Here is a 24,129-nt window from a genome sequence, read left to right as displayed (position 1 = left end):
TTGAGTTACATGTATGGCTTTTGCATGGTTTCTGGAGATTCATGCTTAGATGAGAAATGCTTTTACACACTGAGCCATCTCTCCAGACAGAGATGCCAATCTTTTCAAGCTTTCAAGGCTGTCTCACAACTCTCCAGTGAATCCCCAGGTCTGCAGCCTTACACTGGGCTACATCATGGATTCTTTTTGCCCTGAGGTTTCCAAACTTTTCTACTGAGCTGTTAGTAGGTTTTCTGACTCTCCAGCATGCAGATGATCAGTGCTGGACTGTGCATCCTCCAACTGTGTTAGCCAGTGTAGAAAAAAATCCCTTTTATAATTGTATATGTATACAACTTTTTGTTTATATGTTTTAGTTATGACCTGACAAAAAGAACTTAAAAGGAAGGGAGGGCTTCTTCTGGCTCACAGCTCAGATGTGTGGTCCATCACGGTAGGAAAGTCAAGGCAGCAGGAGCTTCAAGCAGCTGGTCACATCACATCCACAGCCTGGAAGCAGAGAATGATGGGTGAAGGCTATTGCTTGGCTCCTTTTCTCCTTTTTACACAGTCCCGGGTCCCGATCTAGAGAATGGTACCACCCACAGTGGGCAGGCTCCCAGCATGGGGAATGGTGCCGCCCACAGTAGGTGGGTCTTTTCACCTCAGTTTCCCTGATGAGCATCTCACTGCGTCTCTTTAGTTTTGTTTGCTTATGACTGACATAATGCTCCCAGCTGCTCCCTTCTCTGCTGGCTCCTGTGTTCTCTGACACGCCCACCTCCAAGATGCTTTTCCCTAGTTGTCCAGCATCCCCACTATTAATAATTCCCTTTACTTGCTCATCTATGTAATATGTTGGCTCATTCTAACTCATTGCCTCAAAAACTGCTCTGGCCTCTGTTACTTTCGATAGTTTCAATTTCATTGTGGCCTCTAGCTTTTCCTATATGCTTGGAAGGAAGGCAAGTATAGTTTCTTGTGCCTGGACCCCATAGCTTAGGTGGTAGAGACAAGAGCATTGTGAGTTCTATACTATCCTAAGCGACATGTGGACTTTTAGGCCAGCCTTCACTATAGATTGAACCTGAACCCTGTTTCAGAAAAACAAAACAAACCAACCAATGAAACAAACAAACAAACAAACAAAAACAACACTACAACTTCCAGCAACCTTCTGCAAATAAAGCTAGGATGAGAGGCTCTGATGACTGATAGGAGATGTTGGCAGTTACCCAGAGGTATTTCCAGGGAGGTCCCTCTGATGACTCACTTTTCCTCTTAAAATCTTCGTATTTTATTCATTAAAGTGTGTGTGTGTGTGCGCGCGCGCGCGCATGCACATGTGCCTGTGTGTATGCGTGTGCATGTGTGCGCGCGCGTGTGTATGTGTGTGTGTGTATGTGTGTGTGTGTGCGCGCGCGCGCGTGTGCGCGTGTGTACCTGCCTGTGAGTGCAGGTACCCTTGAATTCCAGAAGAGGACATTAGATCACCTGACCTGAAGCTACAGACAGTTGTGAGCTGCCATGTGCATACTAGGAATAGAATCTAGGTCCTCTACAAGGGCATCCAGAGCTCTTACCCACTGAGCCATCTCTCCAGCCTCCCATTTCCCTTTGTGTAGGAAGTAGGATTATTTTCCAGGAACCGATGGATTTCTTTTCTTCTTCCTGTTCTTTCTTTTCTTTCCTCTCAGTATTTAATGCCCACTCTGTGCTTGGCTTTGTTTTTGCATCCCTGAATCTCCTCCCTCAATCACGTCTCGTTATGTTCGGGTTCAGACTACAGTCTTTTGCAGAACCTCTCCGATTTTTCTTCTTTTTAAAAATGACTGGGGCTGGAGAGATGGCTCAGCGGGTAAGAGCACTGACTGCTCTTCTGTAGGTCCTGAGTTCAAATCCCAGCAACCACATGGTGGCTCACAACCACCCCTAATAAGATTTGACGCCCTCTTCTGGTGCCTCTGAAGTCAGCTACAGTAGACTTAGATATGTATTTATGTAAATAAAGCTTCGGGCTGGAGCAAGCAGAGACTGAGGGAGCAGAGGTCCTAAAAATTCAGTTTCCAACAACCACAGGAAGGCTCACAACCATCTGTACAGATACAGTGTACTCACATACATAAAATAAATAAACATTAAAAAAATAAATCTTTTAAAAATTTATTATTTGTGTTTGTGTGTGTGTGCATGTGTGTATGCTTGTGCATGTGACACTTGCCTTTATGGCATTTGCATATATGTGCATACATATAGGATTTGTGAATGTGTGTGTGTAAGCATGCACTCACGTGTGTGGGTGTATGTACAGCCATGTACCGAGGATGGCACTAGTGTTTTCCCTTGATATCTGCCTTATTCCCATGAGACAGGTTCCCCCAGTGAACCTGAAGTTTGTCTCCTGTCTCCACACCCTCCCTGCCGCTCTGCACTGAAGTTACAAGGCATGCATGACCACACCCTTCCTTCTGTGGGGTGTTAGTACTTGAACTCAGTCCTCGTAGGAAGAGTACTACTCGCCTTTTTTCAGTACCTTTTTCTTTCTTTTATTTTTGGTTTTTCGAGAGAGGGTTTCTCTGTGTAGTCCTGGCTGCCCTGGAACTCACTTTGTAGACCAGGCTGGCCTCGAACTCAGAAATCCAACTGCCTCTGCCTCCCAAGTGCTGGGATTAAAGGCATGTGCCACCTCCGCCCAACCAGTACGTTTGTCCATGAAAAATAATTCTAACTCAGGGGCTGGGGATGTGGCTTCGTTGGTAGAGTGTTTTCCTTGTATGCAGGAAGCCCCTGTGTCTTATGGTTTCCATTGCTGTGAAGAGACACCGTAACCAAGACAACTCTTATAAAGGACAACAGTTAATTGGGGCTGGCTTACAGGTTCAGAGGTTTGGTCCATTATCATCATGGCAAGAAGCACGGCAGCATCCAAGCAGGCAGGATATTGGAGGAGCCGAGAGCTCTACACCTTGCTATGAAGGCACCCAGAAGAAGACTCTCATCTTCTTGATGAGCTTGAGCATAGGACCTCAAACCCCACCCCCACAGTGACACACCTCCTCCAACAAGGCCACCCTCCTAATAGTGTCACTCGCTATGGGCCAACTATTCAAATACATGGGGGCCGTCCTTATTCAAACCACCACACCAGGGTCACCAGGGTGTCACCCCCCAGCCGAGCAGATACTGAGAGTGAAGATGTATACCTGCAAGATCAGGGCACCAGGGGCAGAGGCAGAGGCATTGGAAGTTCAAGGTCCTTCTCAGTTACATGTCTCATTTGAGGCCAGCTGAGGATATAGATGAGGCCCCATCTCAAACAAAACAAAACAAAAACAGAGAGAAACACATATGTAAATGACATCAGGATTCTTAGGAGTTAAAAATTTGGTCAGATGAGCAGAATTCTGTTAAACAACACTGAGCAACAAACAGTTAAGATTGCCAGGATCAGAGGCTCAAGAGCAGGGTGCAGGCCACCTTTACCATATTCACCTGCAGGAAATGCTGCCTGGGTTCTTTTTTAAAAAAAATATAACATGGAAAGACTCAATGGGCCAGAGCACTGTCCACCAAGCCTGATGTCCTGAGTTCGTCCGCAGGCCTCATACAGGGGGAGGAAACCAACTCCTGAGACCCCAATTGTCCTCTGACCTTCACACATGGCACATGTGCACATGCATATGTGTAAAAATTAAAAACATACAATATGAGGAGGCAGTGAAGAAGATATGGTTAAAATAAATAAACAAGGGGCTGGAGAGATGGCTTGGCACAGGTCATAGCACTGGCTGCTCTTCCAGAGGACCTGGGTTCAATTCCCAGCATTTACTTCGTGGCTCACAACTGTCTGTAACTCTGGTCCCAGAGGATCCAGTGCCTTCTTCTGGCCTATGTGGGCACTGCATGCATCTGCTGCACAAGCATCCATGCAGGCAAAACAGCCATACGCATAAAACAGAAAAAAAAATAAACAAAAGAAAATAAGCAAATAAATAAGAGGCAAAGATGAGAGAATAGGTGTTGACAAAGTATTTATTAAAACATGTGCTCTTTCAAAATACATCTCACCTTTAAATCAACGGATACAAGTGTTGCTTCTTCACATCTCAATAATAAAGAATAAACTTTAAACAATTCTCACTTACATGAAGCATATATCTTTAAGTAGAATCTATGTTCAATTATAATAGATTTTTTTTAAAAACTCACAAGGCATAGGGGCACACACCACCCTTAATCCCAGCACTGAGGAGTCAGAGGAAGGTGAATCTCTGTAAGTTCGGGGCCAATCTGGGCTTCATAGTGAGGCTCTGCCCCAAAACAAAAACAAACAAACAAAATCCCCAAACAAAAGGATTAAAAACCCCAAATCTTCTCCTCCAGTGAAAATATTTACATATATGAATGTTATCCATCACAAAATCAGGAGAACTGCCTGTTTTCAAATCCACAATATTTCAAAACTGTTCATAATAAATAATTCTATGGGAAACTTTCGAAGTCTACAATAAACTTTATGAAATATATTAAATCTTTCTATTACAAACATATAGCTCAAATGCTATACTTTGAAGGTAGTTCCCTCCACATCTGAGCCCTGAGGTGCCTCCTTCAAATGGCCTGAGCAGTGGAGACCAATTACAGGAAACCACGGGCCTTCAGCTGCTACGGTTGGGAGGTGGGGACCGAGGACATTCGGGATAACATTTAGATGGTGCCTCTGGAAAGCATGGAGCCTGGAGGAATCCTGGTTTCTCATGGCCCCTCCAGGGACTCCTACAGGGGTCCCAGCTCCCAGGAGCGCAGTGAGGTGATTCCATCCCACTCCTTCTGGAAGAGTCTGGGTTCTTCTAGGTTTCCCATGGAAGATAGTCAGTCCTCTCTCCTTTCCCTCAGCAGTCCTAATGTTGGCATAGAGCATCTCCTTCGGGCACAGGGATCTGGAAGGTAGAGGGCAGCCATGTCAGACTTTGTACATGTGATTCTCTAAGCAGGAATGATTATGTCCGTAGTTAGTCCTAACTAGAGGCTGGAACACTTGGCAAGTGTGACCTTATCTCTAATCCTTCTTTCTTTTGTCTATTTGTTCTGTGGTGCTGGGCTCAGATCCTCAGGCTCCTGTGTGGCAGACAAGTGATATATACCACAGAGCTACCCTTGGCTTGTGACCCTTCTTCATTCTTGGTTGTTGTCACTGTGAGATTTTTAAAAATGTGTGTGTGTGTGTGTGTGTGTGTGTGTGTGTGTGCGCGCGCGCGCACGCATGTTCATGCACACACACATGAGAGAGACAGAGAAACAGACACACAGACAGATGTCGGTGGGGGGGGGGTCAGAAGAAGGCATCAGCTTCCTGGAGCTGGAGCCATTGTGAGCGAGCCATTGGGTCTTTGGCAAGCACAGCTAGAGCTCTTACCAGCAGAGTTCTCTCTGACCCCTGTTGTTTTAAGTCAGGGACTTATATGTAGCCCTGGCTGGTCTAAGATGCAGTATTCCATGCAGATGGACCATGAACATTTAGTGGGCCTCTACCTCTTGAGTACTGGACTCGCGGCTTTCAAAACCATGCCTAGCAGATCTTTGGTTCTTTACCTCTAAACCTGGTTACAAGTACGGTTTCCAGACTAGTTAACCTAGAGCCCCAGAATCACCTAGGCTGCCTCATGTGGGCCCAGCACCCGCTTGGCAGCAAGGACCAAAGGAACCTCTGCTTGTGGTGTGGAGTTGAACCTCAGATTGTGGCTTTGAACCAACCCACACTTGGCCAATTTCAGTCGCTTGTTTTAGATTTTTATTGCCATTTACTTAGGAGGGGGCAGATGTGGAGGTCAGAGGCTAATCTGTGGGAATTGGTTCTTTCCCTCCAACATAGGGTCCCAGGGCTGAAACTTACATTTCAGCATGTGCCTTTGCCTGCTGAGCTGTCCCGTTGCCCCTTAATTTAGTTTGTGTATGTGTGTGTGAGGGTGCATGAGTCTGTGGGAGTCTGTGTGTATGAGTGTGTGGGTATGTGTGTTAGTGTGTGTATGTAAGTGTGTGAGTGTGTATATATGAGTGTGTGTGTATGAGTGTGTGTGTCTTGTGTGAGTGTGTGTGTATGTGAGTGTGTGAATGTGTGTGTGTAAGTGTGTGAATATGTATTGTGTGAGTGTGTATATGAGTGTGTGTGTGTCTGGTGTGAGTGTGTGAGTCTGTGTGTGAGTGTGTGTATGTCTAGGCACCATGTGCCTGCAATGCCCTTGGAGACCATAAAGGGGTGTCAGGTCCCCTAGAACTGGAGTTACATGGTGGTTGTGAGCCATCATGTGTGTGTTGGGAGTCAAACCTGTGTTCTCTGGAAGAACAGTTCTCATCTCTCCAGCCCCAGCCTGATTTTTTGAGACTGCTTCTCACTGTCCTGGTCCTCACCAATTCATCTTGGTTGGTTATCCAGCCAGGCCCAGGGATCTGCCCACCTCCTTCTCTCCAGGGCTGGGACCACAGGTACACACCACAGTGCCAGGCTGTTTTTTGACATGGGTTCTGAGCATCAGGTCCTCGTGCTTTAAACAAGGCAAGAACATACCTATGGCAGGCTGATGGCCTCGAGTATCCATGACCCTAGGGTTCTAGGTCAGTTTAGTACGATCTCGTGTCCATACCCAGAGCTCTGGGTCATAAGCCTGGATCTGGAGCAAACAGAACAATTTGAAGAATAGATGCTGGCCCTCCTGGAAGACCCTACATCCCCTGGACCCACCTTCCAGTTCTTCCATTCCCCAGTCCCACATCCCGCATTCAACCCCATTCCTCTCTCCCTGCACCCACATTTCCCTTCACTCCCCACACCTCTTCACACTCCTCCTGGGACACCCAGATCCTCCAGCCCATGGACCGAATGAACTGGAAGCGCAGTTTGTGGAACATGGGGCGCTGGGCATAGCTCTTCCCATAGAGGAAGTAAAAAATGTCTTGCTTGGGGGCCTGGTTGTCCTCCTCCATGTCATTGGCCAGGTAGCTGTGGAAGGAATCAGTTACAAAAGGCTCAATGTAGGAGGAGACAGAAGATGCTGGGGGGGGGGGGCATTTCATCATGGGATGCCATCAATCCTTTCCAGCATGATGGATCACCCCATTGAGGATAGAGGCCATCTGAAGGCACCTGTCACATGGAGCTGATGAAGACAAAGTGCCTTCAAATCGCAACGCTGTCCTTGTCCCATTCAACACGAGATGATCCACGGGTTCCCTTCTCCATCCTTTCCCTCTTCCCTGGGCTCATGTTGTGTGCACACGTGGGTGTCAGGTCAGGCTCAGCACCTAAAAACAGGTCGACCCTGGTTTCCTTTCCTGGTCACCCTCTCCTTTCAGTGGCTGATAGGGGTCTTGGTTAGTATGGGACATCAATTCAACCAACATTTCTGAGTTCTGTTAAGCACAATGCACTTTGTGGGGTTTGTGGGATGAATTGGTGAACAGATGACTGAATGAACAAATGAATGAATGAGTGAACGAATGAATGAGTGAGTGAGTGAATGAATGAAAGAAAGTGATAGATAAGGCAAAATGCCTTCATTGACTGAGGATCACAGCCTAAACATTCCCAAAATAAACAGAATGAAGGTGTCCCCAGAATGATTGGATATATGCCAAGACCTCGCCTTCACTGTGTGCACTGTGATAGAACTCAGGAAAGGGAGGTCAGAGCAGAGACTACAGTCCTATGTATCATACCATACTGGGAGATCCATTGCACTACTGCTGGAGCAAAGCCAGAGCAAAGAAGGCAACTGAGGGCATTTGCCCATTTTTGCTTGTCTGATTTGAAATGTCCCACTATGTTACCCAAGCTTCCCCATATACCTAAGCTCGAGATCTCTCAACAGCAGCCTCCTGAGTGACTGACAGGCTGCAGGAGGCACCATCTCCTGCTGGTTGTTTGGGCTGACTTTTAGGGAGATGACGGTCTTTAGGCACACAAGTGTGAGACACGTGCACAGAAAACACAAGATAAAATCGAGGACAGGGCATTGGGAAGGAGCCAGGAAGGAAGGGAGAGTGTCAGGGCATTAGGTGAACCAGGCTGGAGAACACCAGGACTGAGGGTAGAGTTCACACAGGGCCCTCCAGTGTGGGATGGAGAGGGATTCCTAATTCAGTCCTTTGGAAGCCTCTGGGTGAGTTGCCTGTGTTTTCATACAAAGCAGACTCACTGGACTGGGGACAGGCTAGCAAAGCAAACCAGGAGGGAACATTCTATCTGGGATTGGTGCTGGGTCAGGAGGTCTGAGATGGACACTTGTCATGGGACCCAGGGGAGAAGATGGGCTGACATGTGTGTGTCCAGCACTGCACCTCAGCACTTGGGGATGGGGTTGTTAATTCCATCTTCTCCTATCGGGACAGCCCTATGTGTCAGAATGCAGCCACGTAGAGCCATGCACTCTCTTCCCACTCACACAAAACACCAGCAAGCAGCCCTCTGAGAACCTGTCTTGAAGCTCTAGCTTTCAAGGACCCAGGTTTCTTAGTTCTCCAAGTTTAGAGACCCCACAACCACCACCACTGGCGAATATGCCTCTCTTCCTCCATCTGCTCCGCCTCCACGCTTCTCACTGTGGAATCAGAAACAGCCTAGATGGAGGATTGGGGGGGGGCTGGAGGGAGAATGGGGGGGCCTGGAGGGAGGATGGGGGGCCTGGAGGGAGGATTGGGGGGGCCTGGAGGGAGGAAAACAGGAGAAAAGGAGGACGAACATAAACAATGACAAGAATAAGGAGGAGAAAAAGGAGGAAGAAAACAGGGAACAAGAAGAGGAAGATGGGGAAGAAGACAAGGAACAAGAAGAAGAAGAAGAAGGGGAAGAGGAAAAAGAACAAAAAGGAGAGGAAGAGGAGGAAGGGGAAGAATAAGAAAAAGGAGAAGGAAGAGAAGAGGAAGAAGGAGGAGGAGGAGGAAGAGAAGAAGTACAACAACAACAACAACAACAAAAACAAAAACAAAAACAAAAACAAAAACAACAACAACAAAAAACAACCACTGAGAAGCCATTGCCACTTCCAGATCCTGAAATCCTCAGAACCCCCACCCCCATTCTGGCACCACAGCTATCAGCCTCCTCATGGATTCAATAGATCTTCTAACAAATTTTTTACTCAAAAGAGAAAATCTGCCTCAATGTCTCTCTTGAACCCCAAATCCCAGACCTTTCACAACGTCTCCTCTCATCATTTTATTTTATTTTACTTTATTACTTTTTTTGTGCATGAGTGTTTTCCCTTGTCTTTGTGTTTCTATTGCTGTGAACAGACACTGTGGCCAGACCACCTTTTATAAAGGACTATATTTAACTGGGGCTGACTTACAGGTTCACCACTATGATCATAGTATCCAAGCAGACATGGACCTGGAGGAGCTGAGAGTTCTACATTTTGTTCTGAAGGCAATCAAGAGAGGACTGGCTTCCAGGCAACTAGGAGGAGGGTCTCAAAGCCCACCCCCACGGTGACACACGTCCTCCAACAAGGCCACACCTACTCCAATAAGGCCACATCTCCTAATAATGCTACTCCCTGGGCCAAGCATATTCCAACCACCACATCCCTGCAAGTATGTCAGTGCACCATGTGCACGCCTGGTGTCCAAGGAGGCCAGAAGAGGGTCTCAGAGCCCTTGGAACCAGGTTTACATACAATTGTGAGCCACCCCGGGAATGCTTGGAATCAAATCCAAGCCCTCTGGAAAAGCCCTCTTAACTGCTGAGCCACCTCTGTCCAGCCTCTTGTTCAGTGAGGGGTGTGTGTGTGTGTGTGTGCATATGTGAGTGTAGCTTGTGCAAGCATGTATGTGCGGAGGCCAGAAGTGAAATCAGGTATTGATCCTCTAGAGCCCTCTACCTTGTTTTTTGAAATAGGATCTGCCCTAGGCCACATGCCTTGCCAATGAGTCAGGCTGGCTGCTGAGTGAGTCCCAGGGATCCTGCTGTCTCTTCACCAGCCTTCAGATGACAAGCCCATGGGACTACCCATCCCTTTTCATTTGGGTCCCGAGGATCTGAACTCAGGTCCTTGAGAATGTGCAGCAAGTGCTTCACCATGCGAGCCATCTCTCCAGGACCTTGCTCGGGTTTAAAATGCACATTCGCATGGTTTTCCTCATAAAGCCACAAAACCGTGTGGATGAGAGATAAAGGGTCAGAGCCTCACTTCCCCAGACCCTATACCTAAGACAGGAAACACTGACCAGCGGGAGGAGGCAAAATACTCACAGAGCCAGGAAGAAGTGGATTGGCCTGTACTGCCAGGAGAAGAGCCCAGCGCGGCTGAAATAAGCTATGACCATAGACAGGAGGTACTGATGGAGAGAGGAGACAAGAGAAGAGTGGTTACACCCTGGAGATGAGGAATGTGGGGACAGAGGAAGGGTGGCTGAGGCAGGCCTGAGGTTCAGAGAGGAGCCTAGAGTTTGGGTGCCTGCAGTGTGGGCAGGGGAGGGTGGAAGGGCACGAGCAGGTGCCCCTGCTGCTGCTGCTGCATGGCTGCATGGCTTGCTGCAGCCTGTATGAGCATGGCTGGCTCTAGGTCAGTTCTGAGGGAGGGTTTAGGCCAGCAGGAACAAGAAGAAGCTTGTCCAGCTGGAGCAAAGGACCCAGAGAGCTGTGGGGAGAGAAGAAGCAGTTCCCAAGGTAAGATGGTGGTCTTGGGCTCAGATCTCAAGGATTCCAGTGAGGCAGGAGCCCCCTGTCCACTCTGTAAGATGCTGCAAGTCCTGGCAGAGAGACACTGGCAGGAGATCAAGGGCCAGGACCGTGTGGCTTCAGATGAAACCACTGAGGGGCAGAGGAGTGTGGGTCAGCGGGGTCCCTCCCCATGCAGAACAGGAGTAGGCGGCCAGCTCAGGACAGGAGCAGGAGGCCAAGCTCAGAGCAGGACTCCTCACCTTGTCTGACACCCTCAGCATCTTGTCCCAGGTCAGGAATTTTTTCACCACGGGATCCTCTGTGAAGGAAGCACACTTGTTATAGTGTGAACAGGAACAGGCTGGGAGCTGGAGCCAGGAGAACCACCTCCCTGGGGGAGGGTTCAGGTCAGACTAGACATAGGAGCAAAGGATAGAGCAGATAGGTATGGCAAGGAGCCTCTTGGTAGGAGGCTTGGAATACAGTGGTATGTATATATGCTTAGAGGCCTTTCATATATATGTAGTTCTGGGATCATTCCAAGGTCTGGCATATGCTGGAAAAGACTCCGCCACTGAGCTACATCCAGAGCCAAGGACCAAGATGTCTCAACAGCTGATCTTCCCAACTGATGTCCTATGAGATTATGATCCTGGGTGTGTTGTGCTTGTGTGGGTGAAACATCCCAGCTCAGTAATGTCAGAGCTAAGTTACAGCAGGGGCAGCGAGCACCAACCTTCTCGTCCTCGTGTGGATCTGTGCCAATGCTAGCCTAAGCCCAGTTCACCTGTGTGACCCTGAGAATCGATTGAGCATCGAGTTATTCGGACTGACAGAGCGTGGGGCTGTGAGGGCAGCTTTCCCACAGGGAAGAGTGTTGACTACAAGGACCCTCGTTTGCTTAAGGGGCAAGCTGTGAAGGTGTCTCTTACCGAGCAATTTGGTGAAGACCTTGTGGTGTTCAGGACGCACTGTAGACACACGTCGCCTCTGCAGCATCATCCTAAGCACGCACGGCGTCTCCACTGACCACGCCGGCTGGGGATCAGGTTCAAATAGCTCTGCCAGGTCATCCTCAGAATCTGATGACTCGTCCCTCTTCCTCTTTTGGATGCTGGATGGAGGCTGGAGGGTGGCTTCCACCCTTGGTTCTATGTGAAGAAAGCCCGCCCAGTGTGAAGCTCAGGCTTTGAAGATCTCCACCCTGCCCACTGTACTCCAAACACTCCAAACCTCTTCAGCTGCTGCCTTTCCCCCAAACCACTGTGCAGTTCCCCCCTGGGTGGATAGCCACCTACTCCCTCACTTTATCACTGTCCCCACTCCATGTCCCTCAAGATTCTTCCTCATTAGAGAGATACTGTCCCATAAAAAGGAAGTCTCCTTTTGGGTCTCCTCTTCTCTGTCCTGTCTTTGTCTCTTAGTGCCTAACCTCTTTTCTCATTCTACAGAGTCTTAGTCCATGTGACACCTGAGTCTACCACCCTGTCCTCCCTGCCTTCATCCTAGACCCTCTTCCCTTCCTTCCTTCTTTGTCCTCCTCCCTACTGTCTCCCTCTCCCATCTCTTCTCCATCTGTCCCCTCACCTGCCAGTCCTGAGCTCTCCCCATCCACCACCACCCCAGGTGAGGGCCTGGTGATGCCAGGCTGAGGGCTCTGTTCCTCAGAACACAATGACAGTTGGCCAGCAGTCACGATTCTCCCAACCTGTATTCCCTCTTCCACAAATCCCGGACTCTGATCTCTCCCGCCCTCCTCCTGGACTCTGGCTGAATCCACGCCTGGCGTCCCTTGCCCAAGTCTGAGGAGATCTCAAGAGTGGAGCTCTGTGAATACACCATGTTCCACTGGGCTGCCTTGTCCCATGGAGAGTGGCGCATCATTCATGGTGCGGCAGAAGCCTGTGGTATCATCAGCTTTTCAGAGGGAGGCTCAGCTGGGGTATCCCACCCTCATTTTTTCCGTGTCGGGTCTATACCCCTTGCTCTGTGGTAAGCAGCTGCCTTTGACTACTCTGGGAAGCACATCCTTTTGTGCCGCTGTTACCTAGAGACACCCTTGGAGCACGGTGGGCAGGGAATGCACAACTGGCCGTCTGCCCATGATGGAATTTCAGGGTCTGGGTTTTCTGTCCCAGATCATCACATTCACCAAATGGGGTAGATGCAAGAAACTGCAGTGTGGCTCATCACAGATAGCACTTGTCACATGGGCATGAGGACTGGAGTTGAAACCCCCAGCACCTGCACAGAAAGCCAGTGGGTATGGCTGCCTGCTGTGATACCAGTGCTCAGAAATGGAGACAGGGAAATCCTACAGGCAATCTGGCTAGCTAGGCCAGCAGGTGAGCTCTGATTTCAGGGGACTCTGAAAATGTGGTGGGTAAGTAAGGCAGGCATCTGATGTCAACCTCTGGTCTCCATATGCATTGACTCATACATGTGTGTGTGTGTGCATTCTTACACACACACACACATGCATAGACATGGATGCATACCACACACACATGCTAATATTTAAATTTTTTTCTTAAATTTAGGAAATAACGTTTTTAGGAAATCAGACCCTGAGAGAAAGAGATACATACATACAGACACAGAGACACACAGACACACACAGACACACACACACACACAAGCCTGGAAAGTCCTAGTTCACAGTCCAGATCCAGACGTTACAATTCACTAAACAAGAAGAGACAAGGCTCAGTCTAGAGAAGCCAGTAGTGCTGTTAAGTGGAAGTCACTGAGTTGGGTCTCAGCAACTAGATGCTATGGGCCAGATTAGGGAGGAACAGTATGCACTGGACACAAAGCCCTTCAGTGAGAACATTCCATGTCCAGTAAGGAAATGGCCAGGGCCTGGCTTCCCTCCTCACTTCCATACACAGGTTGTCATGGAGACATGGTTGTGTTTCTTCTCATTGCCACTTAAACTAATGGGGATGGAAAGATGGCTCAGTGGAGGAGAGAGCACTGACTGCTCCTCCCGAGGGCCTGGGGTTACCAGCATCCATGCAGTGGTTCTCAAGCATCTGTAACTGTAGTACCACAAGGATCTGATGCCTTCTTCTGGTCTGCAATGGTACTGCACACATGTGGTGTGCAGTCAGGCATGCAGGCAACACACATGCGCGCGCGCGCACACACACACATACACAAATAAATTATATTTTGCTTTGCATGTGTGTGCATTCATGTGTGTGTGGATATGCATGTATGTGCATTCAGAGATAAACTTCTGGTCTTCCTCAGGCACTCTCCATCTTATTAAACATTTTAATTTTATTGGGGGGGGTAGGGTTAGCAGGTATGGAAGTCATAGGACAGCCTGCAGGACTCGTCTCTCCCATTGGATCACGTGGGCCACAAGGATCAATCTGAAATGGTCAGGTTTGGCAACAGGTGCTTTTACCCATTGAGCAATTTCATCAGTCTTCCCTCTACCTTGCATTTTTTGAGGCCCGGTCTCCCATGGAGCCTGGAATCATGGCACTGTCTTCAGAGCCCCTGGCTGTAATTTTTCCTCAACTGGAAAAATACAGGAGCAGGCACGTCCCAGAAGCCACAGAGAGAAGCTCCCGTTATGAGCAGGATGAATTCCCACAGCAGAGAGATTGAGGGGGCTGGGGAGGGGAGTGGAGAGGTTGTACTCTCACAAGTGGAAAGACCCAGTACTTACGACTGAAGAAAGCAGATTTAGACGGCATGGTGCACAGAGGCGAGCTCCAGGGCATGACCATCCACGAGCTTACCTGCAAAGGGTTAACCATTAGTTCCTGTCCTAGTTGTTACTCTAGAGTAGAGCAGTGAGGGGGGGCTGGTAGAGCTAGGGCAGGGACTGATATGAAGACCTTTCCACGCAGGCCTGCTAATGTAGGAGAGAAGTCCCCACATGCCCAACCTAAGCAAGCCACCTGAGAATCCACCTGTAATCCCAACATTGGAGAGACTGAAACAGGAGAATTACTCCAGACTCCAGGGTAGCCTGTGCTAAGTGCTCAGGCCTGTTTCAAAAACAAACAAACGTATGGGGCGCTAGATGGATTGCTTAGTTGCTAAAGTGTTTGCTGCACTGAACCTGAGTTCAGACTTCAACACCCACATTATAAAATGAAAAAGGCAAGTAGGTATACTACATTAACCCACAGTCCTGTGCTGGGGAGGCAGAGGCAGGAAGATTCCTGGGGCTCACCGGCTGGCAAGTCTAGCAGAATCAGCAAGCTCCAGGTTCAATGAGAGGCCCTTTATTTAAAATTTAGATGGAGCAGGGAAGTGGTGGCGCAGGCCTTTAATCTCAGCACTCAGGAGGCAAAGGCAGGTGAATCTCAGAGTTCAAGGACAACCTGGTCTACAGAGTGAGTTCCAGAACAGCCAGGGCTACACAAAGAAACCCTGCTGTCTGGAAAAACAAAACAAAACAAAAATAGATGGAGAGTAATTGAGAAAGACATATAACATTGACCTCTGGTCTACACACACACACACACAGAGAGAGAGAGAGAGAGAGAGAGAGAGAGAGAGAGAGAGAGAGAGAGAGAGAGAGAGAGAGAATGGATGTAAAATGAGAGGCTGGAGAGACCACCATGAAGTTAAAGTGCTGCACAAGCAAGCGTGAAGACCAGAGTTAAGATCACCAATGAGCAGGTGTGGCTTGGATCTGGGTGGGTGTGGTGGCCCATCTCTAATTGCAGCCCCTGACAGCAGAGACAAGGGATCTCCAGAGCAAAGTGGAGTGAGACTGCGCACGCTGACATGGTCTTGATTTGAGAAACCGTGATGGAGAGACTGAGTGTCACTGAGTAAGATGGAGCAGCAGTTCTCAACCTTCCCTATGCTGCGGCCATACAGTTCTTCACACTGTGGGGACCCTCAGCCATAAAATTATTTTCGTTGCTACTTCATAACTATAATTTTGTTACTGTTATGAATTGTAATGTAAATATGCAGATGGCCTTAGGCTACCTCTGTGAAATGGACACTCAGCCCTCAAAGGGGTTTGTACTCTGTATTAGTCAGGGTTCTCTAGAGTCACAGAACTTATGGATAGTCTCTATATAGTAAAGGAATTTATTGATGACTTACAGTCTGCAGCCCAGTTCCCAACAATGGTTCAGTAGTAGCTGTGAATGGAAGTCCAAGGATCTAGCAGTCTCACACAGCAAGCAGGCAAAGGAGCAAGAGCAAGACTCCCTTCTTTTCAATGTCCTTCCTTATATTGTCACCAGCAGGAGGTGTAGCCCGGATTAAAGGTGTGTTCCACCACACATTTAATCCCAGATGACCTTGAAGTCAGAGATTTAATCTTCTTGAATCCATAGCCACTATGCCTCAAGATCTCCATACCAAGATCCAGATCAGAAACTTCTATCTCCCAGCCTCCAGATAAGGGTCACTGGTGAACCTCCCAATTCTGGATTGTAGTTCATTCCAAATATAGTCAAGTTGACAACCAGGAATAGCCACTACAATCCACCCCTTGTCAACTTGACACAAATAATATCTCATGTTCACATGAAACAATAACAAGGTTGTGAATACACCTAACATGATATAATTATCCCTCATACAATCGCAAACGCATTTGTAAATTTACAATGGGGCAATATCCCTTGGGAACATCCTTTTAGTGTCTCAACTTAAATACAAATTGATGTTAAAGAAATTGGAAGAAAGACAAATATATTTGTTAGCAAAGTAAGACAGGGGCATTCATATTACTTTATAATCCTCATTTCTGCAACTGGTTACGTGGCCTTAATTGGTATTTATAACTACCTTCCTCTACTACCCATTCTGTATTCCCTTCACCTTCAGCCAGCACCTCAGCAGGTCTTGGCTCTTTTCCTGGAGGATTGACCCATACCTTCATTCCTGATGGGTCTGAGTACTTTGTCATCCTGCTTGGATTAGGCTGTTGTAGTTTCCCATTGACTTTAATCACAGGACATGGTAGTACTAGGAGACGCCCTAAGGGATCTCCTACACTCCAGACATAATCTTGCTTACCTCCATTGTGAAGAGGTAATCCAATTTCCCCATGGTAATCTGGATCTATCACCCCTCCTAACAGGGTTATTCCTTTTTTAGCCTGTTGGTTTAGGGCATTAAAAGCCCAAAATGACCAGGGGGAAGTCTGAGCTTCCAGCTCAATGGAATGTTTGTTGTAGCTCCTGGTAGGAGCACTCCCCCCTCTGGAGCCAAAACTTCTAGGCCAGCAGAGCCTAGAGTTATGGGGACAGGAAGCAAAATTTTTCCTAGAGGGCCACCAGGAGTGATAGTAAGTGGAACGATTCCCTTTTCCACCCCTTGATTCCTGGACCCATGAATCCTGGCTATGGGCGAAACTGTACCATATATCGAACGCTGATTCAAAGCATATACTGCCTTCTGGAGAACTCTGCCCCAGCCTTCAGTTTCCACTAAGGCCCAATAGCAGGCCAAGAGCTGTTTTTCAAAGGGAGAATAGTTGTCTGCAGATGATGGTAGTAGAGCTTTGCTCCAAAATCCCAAAGGTCTTTTCTGTAATCCACCTACAGGGACCTGCCAGAGGCTCCAAACAGCATCTCTATCAGCCACAGACACCTCAAGTACCATCGGGTCTGCTGGGTCATATGGTCCAAGTGGTAGAGCAGCCTGCACAGCAGCCTGGACCTGTTGAAGGGCCTTCTCCTGTTCCAGGCACAAAGCTAGCAGCTTTCCGAGTCACTTGGTAAATAGGCCTGAGTAACACACCCAAGTGAGGGATGTGCTGTCTCCAGAATCCAAATAGACCCACTAAATGTTGTGCTTCTTTCTTGGTTGTAGGAGGGGCCAGGTGCAATAACTTATCTTTCACCTTAGAAGGAATATCTCTGCATGCCCCACACCACTGGACTCCTAAGAATTTCACTGAGGTAGATGGTCCTTGAATTTTGGTTGGATTTATTTCCCATCCTCTGATACGCATATGTGTTACCAATGAGTCCAAAGTGGTTGCTACTTCCTGCTCACTTGGTCCAATCAGCATAGTGTCATCAATATAGTGCACCAATGTGATATCTTGTGGAAGAGCCAAACGATCAAGATCCCTTCTAACTAAATTATGACACGGAGCAGGAGAGTTAATATATCCTTGAGGCAAAACTGTGAAGGTATACTGTTGGCCTTGCCAACTGAAAGCAAATTGCTTCTGGTGGTCCTTTTGGACAGGTACTGAGAAGAAGGCATTTGCCAGATCAATAGCNGCATACCANGTGCCAGGAGATGTGTTAATTTGCTCAAGCAACGAAACTACATCTGGTACAGCAGCTGCAATTGGAGTTACTACCTGATTTAGTTTTCGATAATCAACTGTCATTCTCCATGATCCATCTGTCTTCTGCACTGGCCAGATAGGAGAGTTAAAGGGAGATGTGGTGGGAACCACCACCCCTGCATCTTTCAAGTCCTTGATAGTGGCAGTTATTTCTGCAATGCCTCCAGGAATATGATACGGTTTTTAATTCACTATTTTCTTTGGCAGAGGCAACTCTAAAGGCTTCTGTTTAGCCTTTCCAACCATAATAGCCCTCACTCTACAGTTCAGGGAACCAATATGAGAATTTTGCCAATTTCTGAGTATATCTATCCCAATTATACATTCTGAAACTGTGGAAATGACCACAGGATGTGTCCGGGGACCTACTGGACCTACTGTGAGTTGGACATCAGTCAAAACTCCATTAATCACCTGCCCTCCATAAGCCTCTACTTTAACTGGAGGGCCGCAATGTTTCTTGGGATCTCCTGGGATCAGTGTCAACTCAGAACCAGTATCCAGCAGACCCCGAAAAGTCTGATTATTTCCTTTTCCCCATTGCACAGTTACCCTTGTAAAAGGCTGTAGGTCCCTCTGGGGAAGAACTGGAGAAAGGGTAACAGCAAAGCCTTTGGGTGTCTTATCAAGATCCTTCCTCAGTGGAACCTGGCCACCCCTTCATTCAAGGGGTTCCGGATCTGCAAACTGGCTCAAATCTGGAAATTGATTCACTGGCCGAGATTGCGGTTTATCACGATCTAATGTAGCCTTTCTTTCATTTGTTTGAGAATTTTTCTGCTTATACAGATCAAACAAATATGCAGTAGGCTTCCTATGTATTTCATTCCTGGAAACACCACGATTGTTTAGCCAGTACCAAAGGTCCAAGTGAGTCATGCCATTATAAATCTCACCTCTCCTGTGCTGACCATTACTGGGTATGTTATTATAAACACTGTTTTGTCTATGCTGTCCATTATAATAACTAGGATCACCTTGTCTCCAGGGATTCAATGCTGCCACCTGGCCCTTGTTACCTCGGAATCCGACTAAACCCAGTGAATTTAATTCATCTAATTGAGCACCCCACTTCTGGTACCAACTTCTGTATTAGTCAGGTTTCTCTAGAGTCACAGGACTTATGGATAGTCTCTATATAGTAAAGGAATTTATTGATGACTTACTATCTGCAGTCCAATTCCCAACAATGGTTCAGTCGCAGCTGTGAATGGAAGTCCAAGGATCTAGCAGTTACTCAGTTTCACACAGCAAGCAGGCGAAGAGCAAGAGCAAGACTGCCTTCTTCCAATGTCCTTCCTTATATTGTCACCAGCAGGAGGTGTAGCCCGGATTAAAGGTGTGTTCCACCACATCTTTAATCCCAGATGAAAGGTGTATCCCAGATTAAAGGTGTGTTCCACCACACATTTAATCCCAGATGACCTTGAAGTCAGAGATTTAATCTTCTGGAATCCATAGCCACTATGGCTCAAGATCTCCACACCAAGATCCAGATCAGAAACTTCTATCTCCCAGCCTCCAGATAAGGGTCACTGGTGGGCCTTCCAATTCTGGATTGTAGTTCATTCCAAATATAGTCAAGCTGACAACCAGGAATAGCCACTACATACTCGTAGGTTGAGAACCACTGAGATAGAAGAATGATTTAGGGTGATTTCTGACATGGGCCTCCATATGCATAAGCAAGCACACACATGTGAATGAGCATGAGTAAACACACATGCATCCATGCACATGCAAAAACATGTTCATGGCACACATACACATAGATAAAAATGAGGAAAAGTTTGTAATAAATTGATAGGCAGTTGTGAAATGGATATGTTTGTTTGTTTGTTTGTTTGTTTGTTTGTTTGTTTGTTTGTTTGTTTATGTATATGGGTGTCTTATCTGCACACCAGAAGAGGTTATCAGATACCATGGGACTACAGTTATCTATTTATGAGATACCATGTGGTTGCTGGAAACTGAACCCTGGACCTCTGGAAGAGCAGCCAGTGCTCCTAATCATTGACCCATCTCTCCATCCCCCAGAGGACATGTTCTTCACAAGTAGGATGCCTATGAAAATCACCAGGAGATACCGGTTCACACCCAACGTGGATGGCTGAAATAAATAAATTGGAGAATAACAAGTGTTGGCAAGTGTGTGGTGAGCACACTGTATTGCGGTTGGGACTGTGGAATTGTACAGCCACTGTGGAAAATGAGTTGGTGGCTCCTTAAAAAGTGGAACACAGGATTACCAGCCATTTTGCTCCTGGATAGCACCCAGTAGATCGCTACAGAGGAACGTACCCGGGAACTTGGACATGGATGTCCATAACCTTGTTCACTATAGGCAAAAGTTGAGAACACTTGGAGTGTCTATCAGGAGATCAGGGAGTGTCTGCCAGCATATTCGTGCATAAGCGAAATGTGATTTATCCACGCAATTACTGAATTTTAAGATGAGCTGAAGGGCCAGGGAGGTGGCTCTGTGGATAAAAGCTTTTACAATGAAAGCCAGATTGCCTGAGAGAGTCACATCCCCAGAACTGAAGTAAAAACAAAACAAACAAACNAAACCCATAACAAAACAAAAAACCCAAACCAGATGTGGTGGCTTATCTGGAATCCTGGCCATCCTACAGCAAGACTGGAGGAGGAGAGGCTGCCAGAAGCTTGTGGGCCAAGAGTCTGCCTTCAGGAAGCATGCAGGCCAGCTAGCCCAGAGCGCCCCAGCACTGGAACAATACAAGACACACCTCAGACACAAGTGGAGCAAGGGAAACTACTCCATTACTACTACTCAAAGGTTGTTCTCTTGACCACACGGGCATCATGGCATGTGCCTGCACACTCATACACAAATGAGAACAATCTAAAATGAATGAAATGTTGATATATACGTTATATACGCACATCAGGTGCACACACAGAGCTCAAAGTGCACCCTCTTGGCTTGCTTCATGGCCATAGAGTTGATTGTTTTAAATCACATTTTACAGTCATGGCAATGTCAGTCCTTGTAAGGAGGAGTTGCTGTGTGAGACAAGGGGACTAATTACTCCCTGAGCCCCTCCTTTAGTTAAAGAAACTAAACACCAGAATATGGCCCCAAACACACTGTAATAATTGGCGGCTGCAGCTGAAACCTGGCTCTCCTGATGCACCACCGTGTCACTGGCTAGGAAGCATCCCTTCTAAGCAGCCTCCTTCCTCCACTCCCTCCAAGGTGAGGGTACACCCTGGAACCCTTCATTCTGAGTTCCAGCTTCTGGTCTGTGATGCTGTCTTGGTTCATGGCTCATTATTCCATTCAGGTTCTTTTGCCAGTTTCTGGACAACATCGTATGTTTATGCAGCAAGCAACATGAAAGTCTGCTCATACTGAATTCCTGGGGTAGGAGAGCTATGGAATGTTCTATTGTCTCAGGGAGGCCCTGGAGTGGGGTCAGATGTCTGACCCACCTAAAAAGAGGATGGTGAATTATGACCCTTTAATATCAAGCAAGGGAACTGACATGCAGAAAGTTTATCTAACTTGCCCAACATCACCCATGCTTTCAGAATATACGTGCTTAATTTTACATCTATCTTCATGGAAACCGTGCTGTTAGCCTAAGAGGAGTTTGATGTTGACCGTATCTTTAAGAGCACCTGAGGTGATTCGTATTTTATTTAATTTCATAATTTTCCTTTAAAATTGGTGTGAAATGTTTATATAATAGTATTTATAATCCATGTACTCTTGCAAGAGTACATTGTTTCTTTTCCCATTTAAAACATATTATGTGGGGGCTGGAGAGATGGCTCGGGTTTAGAGCACTGATGCTCTCCTGGAGGTCCTGAGTTCAAGTCCCAGCAACCACACGGTGGCTCACAACCATCTGCAATGGGATCTGATCCGATGCCCTCTACTGGTGTGTGTGAAGACAGCTACAGAGTACTCATATAAAGAAAATAAATAAATCTTTTAAAACATATTATATATATTGAAATTTTGTCTGCATGTTTGACTGTGCAACATGAGCATACAGTGCTCATGGATGCCAGAAGGGGGTGCCAGATCCCCTAGGACTGGAGTCACAGTCAGTTGTGAGCCTCTATGTGGGTGCTGGCAAACCAATTTGGGTTTTCCTGGGTGAGCAGCCAGTGCTCTTAACCACCGAGCCATTGCTTCAGCCTCAAGAATACATACTTACAGTAAGTATATTATGACCATTAGTCCTTCAACATTACTACTTCTAACTCAGTATTTCTATCATCTTCTTGGATATTGTGTTTGCATTATATGGTTTGAGAAAAGATTGGTTTGAGGAATGCAGTTCAATAGTAGAGCCCCTGCCTAGAATCCCCCAGTGAGGGGCTGGGGGCGTGGCTCAGTGGTAGAGCCCCTGCCTGAAATTCCCCAGTGAGGGGCTGGGGTGTGGCTCAGTGGTAGAGCCCCTGCCTAGCTTACAGAAGGGCCTAAGTTCCATCCTCAGGCAAGGAGGTATAAATAAAAGATTAAATTTTGCTTGTAAAGACAGCTTCTCTGTTCTACCCTTCTCACTTTAAAGAGTGTTTGCTTGAGAACATTCACAGTAGAGATTTGTATTGTCTCTTTGACCTCTCTCTCTCTCTCTCTCTCTCTCTCTCTCTCTCTCTCTCTCTCTCTCTCCTTTTTAGTTACATATGCTTTCTGCCCTTGTTTCAAGCAAGAACTTTTTTCTGAAAGACCCAAGAGCCCCTCCTATGCATTGCAAACCTCAAGGAAGAGAACAACCCTGTCACCTGGGGAACTTATGAATCTACCTTGGACTCAAGAGCTGTACCACTCCTGTCCGTCGTAGTCGAGAGGTCACTATACCTGATGTCCATCTAGGATCAATATCACTAGCAGGGACACTTGCTGCCTGCTGCTTCTGCTGGAGGCCATATATTACAACAACTGCCAGGTGCCAGGGTCACTGGTGGGTTAAAGGCGAGGACATTAAGTGTCTAGTTTCTAAAGCCCGAGGCAATAGAGCCCTAGGTCAGGACTTGGAGCTGAAAGCCTCTAGGCCTGCTGGTCCAGCCAGTAGACCTAGGATGGCCCACACAGGTTGAGCATCTCCTATCTGCACAGAGCAGAAGGATCTCAGTCTGTTGACTGGCAAACCCTTGTTCTGAATGTTTGTACAAACTGATATCTTCTCTCAATACAAAAATTATATGAGCTTGAATGTCCTCACTGCAAACAAGGAATTCCTTTTCTGAAAGGCCTGAGTCCCATCTGTGCAATGTAAACTTTGAGAAAAGTGTTCCTATCTCCCTATCAGCTGGGGAGTTTAGCCCAGGCCCCTCATTCAGAGATGTAATTCCCTGCTTGCCACGGGGAAGGGGAGCTTTTGGTTCATGAGATTCCAGCTCAGGTGGGCACCTCAGTTACCAGGTGAGGTGAGAACCTGGGATAAGGTGCCCCATGGCAGTACAGGCCTTCCGAGGAGGAGGGCTCACCCTTTCTCCTGAGATCAAGTGTGCCCTGCAGCATCTGAGAGGGATTTGTGATGTTTCTGTCTCCTGCTGGTTGCTCAGCAGTTTACCTAGGGTTGGCGCTCCAAGGTGCTTGGTGCTTCTTCTAGGATGAAAACGTTACTCTCTGCATCAGCGCAGAGAACTTTTTCGATTGACAGGCTTTGTTAATAATTTTGACGCCAACGTCTTTATGAAGAGCTAGGCCAAGAACATCGTTGCATTAATTCAGTAAGAATTCGATGAGCCGTTCATCATAATGTAACCATCGTTGAAAACTGTCATTGTCGCCTGGCCCTAAATATCACCTTTCAGAGATTACATTACAGGTAGGTGTTTTCTTCTTTCTGTGTTCTCTTTCTGGTTCTGTTTTTAGAGTTTCTGGGCATTAGGCGTATGTTCTAGAAACCCACCATTAAGTGTTTGTGCCTCCTTCTTTGTAAAGCACAGCTGGTTATTTCTTGTATCTAGTACTTCAAGGAAGTTTGGTTAATCGAGAATGACACTCAGTTTCCTTTCCTTCTAACACAATCTTCCTCTTATTTTAGGAGTCCCTGGCCAGGGACAAGACTTGGGACTTCACGCAGCAGGCGGTTTCTCCAGGCTCAAAGGGAGTGAGGACAAACAAGAAGGTAAGAGCATGGCTGGAGGCAGCCATTGCTCTCAGAGCACCTCCCCCAAACTGCTGGGAGGAGGTAAGTTCTTGCGCGAGGAT

The 24,129-nt window shown here is 47.2% G+C and overlaps 1 protein-coding gene across 3 annotated transcripts; it reads right to left on the bottom strand.

The window, feature by feature from the left end:
- Positions 1-4,517: 4,517 nt before the first annotated feature.
- On the bottom strand, positions 4,518-24,069 carry LOC110293875 (speedy protein E4A-like). 3 transcript variants are annotated; one of them, XM_021161728.1, is made up of 8 exons: positions 23,486-24,069; positions 14,319-14,391; positions 11,569-11,787; positions 10,897-10,955; positions 10,226-10,311; positions 6,808-6,976; positions 6,545-6,647; positions 4,518-4,919 (listed from the first exon to the last, which is right to left on the bottom strand). In XM_021161728.1, exons 2-7 carry the CDS (start codon positions 14,377-14,379, stop codon positions 6,588-6,590), a joined length of 654 nt encoding a protein of 217 aa, XP_021017387.1. In that variant the 5' UTR covers positions 14,380-14,391; positions 23,486-24,069; the 3' UTR covers positions 4,518-4,919; positions 6,545-6,587. The 3 variants fall into 3 exon arrangements, with proteins under 3 accessions (XP_021017387.1, XP_021017388.1, XP_021017389.1); XM_021161729.1 differs by lacking the exon at positions 23,486-24,069 and adding an exon at positions 23,400-23,423; XM_021161730.1 differs by lacking the exon at positions 23,486-24,069 and adding an exon at positions 22,716-22,765.
- Between the last annotated feature and the right edge of the window lie 60 nt (positions 24,070-24,129).

This window comes from Mus caroli, chromosome 5 (genome assembly GCF_900094665.2).
Source record: "Mus caroli chromosome 5, CAROLI_EIJ_v1.1, whole genome shotgun sequence".
NCBI classification, from domain to species: Eukaryota; Metazoa; Chordata; class Mammalia; order Rodentia; family Muridae; genus Mus; species Mus caroli.
This window is presented reverse-complemented; position numbering and strand designations above follow the sequence as displayed.

Bases quoted from the DNA above. Each gene is read 5' to 3' on its own strand.
- LOC110293875 (XM_021161728.1), bottom strand. From the start codon at position 14,379: ATGGTCATGCCCTGGAGCTCGCCTCTGTGCACCATGCCGTCTAAATCT. The intron at 10,956-11,568 runs GTAAGAGACACC...CTTCCTTCACAG, and splicing joins GGTCTTCACCAAATTGCTCG to AGGATCCCGTGGTGAAAAAA. The intron at 10,312-10,896 runs GTGAGGAGTCCT...TCTCTCCATCAG, and splicing joins TGCTGAGGGTGTCAGACAAG to TACCTCCTGTCTATGGTCAT.